Source organism: Sinocyclocheilus grahami, unplaced genomic scaffold (assembly GCF_001515645.1).
Source record: "Sinocyclocheilus grahami isolate Dianchi unplaced genomic scaffold, SAMN03320097.WGS_v1.1 scaffold139.1, whole genome shotgun sequence".
Taxonomy (NCBI): domain Eukaryota; kingdom Metazoa; phylum Chordata; class Actinopteri; order Cypriniformes; family Cyprinidae; genus Sinocyclocheilus; species Sinocyclocheilus grahami.
In genome coordinates, this window is record NW_015505318.1 from 1,091,825 (window position 1) to 1,100,736 (window position 8,912).

Below are 8,912 nucleotides of genomic sequence, written 5' to 3' on the forward strand. Positions count from 1 at the left end.
CCAAAATATAACTTTTTTATTTTAAAAACAAACAAACAAGCCCTGTCCAGATTTAAAAAGTAACGCAAAAGTAACGTAACGCATTACTTTCCATAAAAAGTAACTAAGTAACGTAATTAGTTACTTTTTTAGGGAGTAACGCAATATTGTAATGCATTACTTTTAAAAGTAACTTTCCCCAACACTGAAAATGACTGCATGAGCTATAATCGCTCAAATATAACCCTCGAATGCAATCAAGTCATTTAGCTCATGCAGTCCTTTTTACCTGTTGAAATATAAAGTGCAGTTTTACACAGGACGCGCAGATGTATGTACAATTTAAGTAAGATATTCATTTCACAGTGTAGACAGCTAGTGATTATAACGATAGTTTTTTTTTTTGAGAGTGCTTAAACTCGCGATAGATCAACGTGAGTTATAATGTCACTTTCTGTATAATAATGTATTCGCTGTCTGAATAACCTTGGAAAGGAAACGTTTTATAATGACCAATTTCTAATGTTTTTTATTAAATTGTAATCACGTTAAATACAAATTCAGTCCCATTAAACATATTTGACTAGCCTACATGACACCCATGTCTGGTTCTTGCCTAAAAAGACGGGTTTATGATGTTTGTAGTTAATAGATTTGGCTGCTTTTAGCCGTACCCTACAGTTGGTCCACCCTCCGCCTATGTAGGTGAGCCAAAGGAAGATCTGAACTCTCAATTAAATGCATAACTAAACCTTTTTTTTTTTTTTTAACTAAACCTGTATGTAACTTCCGTTGACAAAATGTACCTTCGGCCTACAATAAACTAGTTATATACTGCCACCCAATGTTCTGATACATATAGTACAACCTTACAAACACCATCTGATATGACACATGAACCATTATAAAAAATGACTACACAAACAAATTAAATAGAACCTTTGTGGTCGTAAGAAGGCCTACAAATGTAAGCTGAGAATACTAAAACATATGGTCTACACTGTAATTGTAGAACTGTTGCTTGAGAAAATATATCAAATAACTGGTTCTTCCTTATGCAGCTTATTTTTATTTACTAAAGCTATTACCACAATTGCTTTGAAACCTATTAAACGTGCAAAGTCTCTATAATTTACTGAGAATTCTGTCAATTTTGATGAAGGGAAACAGCACTTACATTTGAATTAGAAAGTATGAAACTGCTAGAAAACTACAGTATACAGAAAAACTAAAAGGCTTGAATTTAAAAGCGTTGAGGCATTTAGAACATCCGTTTTCATCATTTTGCACTGATTCAACTTTAGTTATAGGCTCCAAAGCCAAAATATGTTTTCACGAGGCTTTCTAACAAATTGTTTCTCTTTTCAGCTTAATCCACAAAGTATAAACTTTGAGTCAACATGAGTTTTTGAAACCTCTCAGGATATTCAGGCTTATTATCAAAACCATTTTTGAGTCCGCTACTGTAGGTTCTTATTCTTATCTATTAGGAAAAAAATATAAACATACACAGCTTCAAACAGGAAAAATGATGAAGCAAATCTTTTAGCCCAACAGTCAAATAAGACAAACACACAGTTCTTATGTTCAGCTGTTGATTTAATAAATGTCTGAATCTGTTTTTAGCAACAAACAAGTTGCAACAAGGGAATAATATTGAAGCTTGTTTCCACCTCAGGATAAAATGAATTAAATAAAAAAATAATTGAGTTTTTATCTCACAATACTGACCTATTTTTCTTGGAATTCTGACTTTTGTCCTCATATTTTCTCAGATTTCCCAGCATTGCAAGCTTAACTCATAATTCTGAGAAACAAGTGTCAATTGTTAGATGTAAAGTTAAAGTTACCTTTTTTATTTTCTATTCCGTGGCAGAAACAAAAAACAATTCTGCGTTTATATCTTGCAAATTCGACTCTTTTATAGAATTTCTCAGTATTTTTAGAGATATCGTAGAATATTCTGAGATAAATTTTATTTAAATTCAGACTGAAGTCAGAATTGTTAGATTAAAAAGTCACAATTAACTTTTCTTTTTCTTTTGTGGCAGAAACAGGCTTCCACAGAATAGTGCTCACATTACTGCTCACTATTTAAAAGTCTCTTACTTGGTTGCTGAAGGTTCATTGGTTGAAGTTAAAAGAGCAGTTCAACTCCAGTGAAACTAAACCAATTCAAATTTATATCTGAAAAAAAAAACCTGTCCATCCATTAAGCAGAATCACTTGTTAAAGACAGAATTGCCATAGTCCTTGATTAAAAAACTTTTAAATGCATGCATCATCTGAATCAAATGTAGGTTGATGTACAGTGGGGAAAATAATTATTTGATCCCCTGCTGATTTTGTAAGTTTGACCACTTACAAAAAAATTAAGGGTCTATCCTTTTTATGGTAGGTTTATTTTAACGGATAGAGACAGAATATTTTAAAAAATCCAGAAAAAACACATTATATAAAGGTTATAAATTGATTTGCATTTCAGTGAGTGAAATAAGTATTTGATCCCCTACCAACCAGCAAGAATTCTGGCTCCCACAGATTGGTTACGTGCCCAAGTGGAATACAGATTAGTCCTGTCACTTTAAGAAATTACTCCTAATGTAATCTTGTTACGACTATAAAAGAAACCAGTCCATAGAATGTGTATCTTCCATTCAAACCTCTCCCACCACCATGGGCAAGACCAAAGAGCTGTCAAAGGACGTCAGAGACAAGATTGTAGACCTGCACAAGGCTGGAATGGGCTACAAGACCAGCAGCAAGAAGCTTTTTGAGAAGGAGACAACTGTTGGTGTGAATATTCGCAAATGGAAGAAATACAAAATAACCATCAATCCATGTTGCTTTATTTTGTCAAGCTATCCTGTGAAGAAAGCCTAGAAATCAGTCAATAGAAACAGAGCCCTTACATTACTATTATTACAATTAGTATTCAATTTACTGCACATTGGCTGCCATTTTAAATGCTTTAAGATGATAATACATACATTCTCACTCCTCTGTTGAACTATATCTGTAATCTTATCATGTAATAAGGATTTGTCATGAACATACTGTAGCTTTACCACAGCACTAAATGATATCCTAGACAAAAACTTTACATGCAAGCTGCTGCTACAACACAGCAAAATGACATTTTTGCCAACTCTGCACCAACCATTTAGAAGCACAGCTTCCTTGTAAAAATTCAGGAATTACGCTATAGTTCACATTTATATCTATGCTTATTACTTGCCTAAAAACTATTTCAGATGAACTTAAATTGATTTTTCCATGCTGACTGCTTGAAGTGCATGACATTTGCAAAAAAAATGCAGCATAAGTATAACGAAATAAAATGTGTCAGTATAACATGACAATGCTTCCTTATTATTTTAAACATTGAACTGATGAAAGATTAACAAACAAACTGAACTTAATCTTAAATTTACTCAAATTTATTAGATTATAATACTGTCTGCTGCAAAATAAACAAACACAATGTCTAGTGGTTTTTGTCTATTTCATGAAGAATAATAGAGCAAATAAATTACATTAATATGTAAACCAAGCTGTGTAAATCATCATTAATGTTGTATTATGATAATTTGTTGAAATTATTTCTGATTTATAGTCTTTGGGATGAGTACCATGGAAAGATAGGCTAGACAAAATTATCTCGTGTGGAAAAAAATGGCATAAGACTAGTTAAAAGACCTGAATGTGCTTTGTATACAAATTATAGTACTAATATAAACAAAAAAAAATAAGGCATTGTGGAGTAGCCCATTACTAACTAACTAACATTTGCCCAAAATAAAACCAAAAGATCATGTTCAAAAGAACTGAAATAGTTACTGACTAAATCTCCCTCATAACCTAAAATGTCTGTTATTGAAACATGACCATGAATCACCTGAAGGTAATACCATTTCTACCCACTTCAGTCATTTACATGGAACATATGTGCATTTATAGCTTTATAACAATTAAACAGACACAAAAACCCTTCATACAGAAAAGTAAACAAAGACTACCGTTTTAAATTAGCTTAGACAACAAGTATTCTTATTTTGCAGCAAATAAATAAAATAAAATAAACTTAAAATTAACTTTTAAACCAACAAAATGCTTACCTCATGTCTGTTGATCAATTTCTCCATATTACATTCACAATATGTCATTAAAAACTTGATTTCTGATATGCATCAATGGAATTGAAGACCCCTGTAGAAAAACCATTGCACTCACTATGCATGTGAGATAAAATAATCACTTGATCATAACATTAGATCAAAGCAAAAGCAAAAACCAATCTCAGTTTTCGTGAGCCATCACGTCCAAGTCTCGTCCATTTTTTGGTCTCTCACCCTACTGTTGCCAGCTGAAGTCTTCATACTCCACAGTCCATGTTTCTGTCCAGCAGTTTGCGGTGGAGGGTGAGCAGCATGGAGAGGCAGGCCACAGACATGTGGAAGGCCAGCTGCCAGATGTTCCTCAGACCAAAGAGAAAAGCATTGCATAAGATGATGATAGTCAGGAGAGTAAAGGATTTCAGCTTCTTCTGGCAGGTATGGAACAAGTACAGATGGCACTGTAAAGGAAAAGAGATAAAGATCTGAGTTTAAACGGTGTACTGTATTTGATGGTGCTATAAATGAAAACATTAAATATTGCAAGTGCATTATTGTTGATGCCACATACAGAGTAGTAATACAATTTACCTGGCAAACACAGCACAGAAATGCCAAAAGAAATGCCACCACATTCCACAAACCATCATAATCATCCTGTAAAAAAAGTGTCATATTATACTTAAGACATTTAATCACCTACTTAATTATAATCAAATTACACCACATTCCACAAATCATCATAATCATCCTGTAAAAATGGTCATATCATAAATTAAAATAAAAAATCATATTAAATAATAAAGAAAAAATGAGTACAATAAATTATCAATTAAAAAAAATTATATTTGCATATTCAGAGAAATATACAAATATCTTTATGGTATGTCTGCCTGACTCTGTACCATACTGAGCATCAGCTGATAAAATATATGTTTAGTATTGGCAAATACTGGATATTTAATTTAACTGGTCTTTAAAAAACAGCAATATGTTAACGACTATTAAATGTAATCTTTAGCTAAATTTTTCATAATGTACATTATAATGTTTTGATGACTTCATTTATTTGCGGTATTTAAAAAGCTTTTTTTTGGGGGGGGGGGGGGGGGGGGGGGTGTTGGTTTTTTATCCATCCAAATACAAAGGCATTTTGTTTTTCCTTTTGCCCTCCTGCCGACCCTCGTTCCACCAGCACAGAGGGAGGGGTGGGGGGGTGTATTTAAGTTTTATTTAATTACACAAAATAGTATAGAATTTAAATTTTGGCCATTAATCATTTATCACCCATAACATCCCTAATCAAGATCATGCTGTCCCAAATTAACATCTTGTGATACCTGGAAGGTGTATTCAATGAGATGGACACCACGTATAAGGTTGAGGGCAGCACACATGATGTTAAGAATCAGTGAGAGGATCCCTGGTGCTGAGACTGGTTCCAATCTCTGACTTTGACCTTCAAAATCAACAAGGATCAAAATATATGTCCAACTTAAGATGCAGCCCTTATGAATTAACTGTATTCTTTACTAGAGCACACCTGATGCTGCTGTTTGTTCTACATGCCCATTGGCTGCTCCATTGGTGAGCGCCACATCCTCCATGGTGAGAAACTGAGGGGGGCTGGTCCTGAGGTCTTCCCAAACCTCGGCCAGGGTGACCTCCAGAGATGGACCCCCTTTCTGGTTATAATGCTGCTGAAGTTTTTGAATGGCACTATCTGAAATAAAACCATCAGACAAACTCATGATCAGCTTATTAGTTCAACGACTTTGCCTGTTCATGGATTAAGTACAGTATAAATGACATGACATACAGTTTTAATAACTCATCTAATGTTTAATCCAATTACTTCTATCTGTCATCCTACCAAACTCCAGAAATGGGTACGGCCTGCTTGCCAGGGCCACTGCAGAGTTGTCAAAGCATGCTGTGAATTCCCAGCGCAAGTCTTCCAAGAAGCAGAAGGCCGAGGCAGCAGGGAGACTGCATGCACATACGGTCATGTAGGACACACCCTCGGATGAGAGGAAGCTGCAACACAGAGAGACCAATTAGTTAACAAATTATTTCACAGGGCAGCCACCAATTTCCTTGGCTTATCTTGGACTCTGGAACGCAAGTAAACAAGACCAGGGACATTCTTATCGTTCTTGTATCATTCTGATATGGCAAGACTTCATTTTATTCTCATGCATCTCATGATTTCAAAAGTTGTCAAAGGTTATATCTGTAAATATTATTTAACTGACCTGGGCTAAAATGAACAGTGGATGGTTGTATTTTTATTATCAAACATTAACCAAAGATTAATAAATACTGTAACAAAAGTATTGATCACTGTTAGTTAATTCTTACTCTTTAAAAAGTAAACAAATTAATACAAAATGTAATAAAATTAATTAAAAACTTGACTTTTTAAAAAGAAAATCATAAATACAATCATAAAAATAAAAGTTCCATAAGGTTTTGCATTTTTCATGCAATACTATAGAACAGCGTTTCCCAACTGGGGTGCTGTGTAAAAAAGAATTTTTTAAAGGGGTCCTATTATGCCTTTTCACTTTTTTAATTTTAGTCCGTGTGCAGTGTGTATGTTTGGGCATAAAAAAGATCTAGAAAGTTACAAATCTCAAAGTCCACTCCAAAGGGAGATATTTCGTTTTTTAAAAATCCATTTTCAAGAACTACAGCAGACGGCTCATTTGGACTACCGCGTTTAGTTTCCGGGCTTTGTGATATCACAAAGTGGCTCATTGGAATATCATTACAAAGAATTCCTGCCTACAGAAATTCGAATGGTTGGGGGGTGGGGAGGGGCGAGGCCGTGGTTAGAACGCTAGGTTGAGTGAGTGCATGAGACGAGACGACGAAGAAGAGCTGTTGCAGAGTTAGTGCAACGCACTGGGAAAGCTAACCAATCACAACACATTTTGTTTTTCGGAAGGCGGACCTTCATCAAAGCCAGAACTAATCGAGCCGTTTGTGCCAGACTGGGGAGAAAGGTATTGTAATAATGTTAATTATGTGAAAAATAATGCGTTTTTCGAACCACCAAGCATGAGAGCATGTTCTAGTACACCCCCAAAACAAAATCAAGACTTTGTAAAAGAGCATAATAGGACCCCTTTAATATTTTTAAATTGCTAAAATGTTCAAAAAAGCATCTATTATATAATATCCATTTCTGATGTCGCCAATAATTAGAGATGCACTGAAATTTCGGCTGCCGAAAATTTGTTCACATGCACATACGGTCATGTAGGACACACCCTCGGATGAGAGGAAGCTGCAACACAGAGAGACCAATTAGTTAACAAATGATTTCACAGGGCAGCCACCAATTTCCTTGGCTTATCTTGGACTCTGGAACGCAAGTAAACAAGACCAGGGACATTCTTATCGTTCTTGTATCATTCTGATATGGCAAGACTTCATTTTATTCTCATGCATCTCATGATTTCAAAAGTTGTCAAAGGTTATATCTGTAAATATTATTTAACTGACCTGGGCTAAAATGAACAGTGGATGGTTGTATTTTTATTATCAAACATTAACCAAAGATTAATAAATACTGTAACAAAAGTATTGATCACTGTTAGTTAATTCTTACTCTTTAAAAAGTAAACAAATTAATACAAAATGTAATAAAATTAATTAAAAACTTGACTTTTTAAAAAGAAAATCATAAATACAATCATAAAAATAAAAGTTCCATAAGGTTTTGCATTTTTCATGCAATACTATAGAACAGCGTTTCCCAACTGGGGTGCTGTGTAAAAAAGAATTTTTTAAAGGGGTCCTATTATGCCTTTTCACTTTTTTAATTTTAGTCCGTGTGCAGTGTGTATGTTTGGGCATAAAAAAGATCTAGAAAGTTACAAATCTCAAAGTCCACTCCAAAGGGAGATATTTCGTTTTTTAAAAATCCATTTTCAAGAACTACAGCAGACGGCTCATTTGGACTACCGCGTTTAGTTTCCGGGCTTTGTGATATCACAAAGTGGCTCATTGGAATATCATTACAAAGAATTCCTGCCTACAGAAATTCGAATGGTTGGGGGGTGGGGAGGGGCGAGGCCGTGGTTAGAACGCTAGGTTGAGTGAGTGCATGAGACGAGACGACGAAGAAGAGCTGTTGCAGAGTTAGTGCAACGCACTGGGAAAGCTAACCAATCACAACACATTTTGTTTTTCGGAAGGCGGACCTTCATCAAAGCCAGAACTAATCGAGCCGTTTGTGCCAGACTGGGGAGAAAGGTATTGTAATAATGTTAATTATGTGAAAAATAATGCGTTTTTCGAACCACCAAGCATGAGAGCATGTTCTAGTACACCCCCAAAACAAAATCAAGACTTTGTAAAAGAGCATAATAGGACCCCTTTAATATTTTTAAATTGCTAAAATGTTCAAAAAAGCATCTATTATATAATATCCATTTCTGATGTCGCCAATAATTAGAGATGCACTGAAATTTCGGCTGCCGAAAATTTGTTCACCGCTCAGGTTTCACTTTCCTGTGGTGTGACGCTCTGCATATTATCCCACTTATGCACTGTATGCGTGTGCGCTCCGCTCAGTCGCTCCACTCGTATAACGTTCATGCTCATCAGAACAGCAAAGTCCACTCAAAAATTGAGCCGACAGGAAACATCGATGTAGTACAGTATTGTTTCTGTCTGCAATAGCCCTACTGTGTTGTAACATGGTGTGGTATATGGGCAACTCTGGTAACGCTGCCCTCTCATTCATTGATCTGCAAACCGCATGTTATGCTCACGTGTTCTGATAATAATAGCTTTCTAGGACTAAAC

General features: G+C 35.1%; 1 protein-coding gene across 2 annotated transcripts in view; it reads right to left on the reverse strand.

Annotated features, from left to right (window-relative positions):
• Nucleotides 1-4,174: 4,174 nt before the first annotated feature.
• The window catches only part of LOC107591282 (vesicle-trafficking protein SEC22c-like), an 8,425-nt gene continuing 3,687 nt past the window's right edge, over nucleotides 4,175-8,912 (reverse strand). Inside the window, exons 2-6 of one of the 2 annotated variants that reach the window (XM_016280396.1) lie at nucleotides 5,968-6,131; nucleotides 5,638-5,817; nucleotides 5,435-5,553; nucleotides 4,686-4,751; nucleotides 4,175-4,555 (exon numbers count right to left, since the gene is read on the reverse strand). In XM_016280396.1, the coding sequence (XP_016135882.1) occupies nucleotides 4,355-4,555; nucleotides 4,686-4,751; nucleotides 5,435-5,553; nucleotides 5,638-5,817; nucleotides 5,968-6,131 (730 nt within the window). In that variant the 3' untranslated portion in view covers nucleotides 4,175-4,354. Of the gene's footprint in view, nucleotides 4,556-4,685; nucleotides 4,752-5,434; nucleotides 5,554-5,637; nucleotides 5,818-5,949; nucleotides 6,132-8,912 lie in introns of both variants that reach the window. The other variant, XM_016280395.1, reaches the window with a different exon arrangement.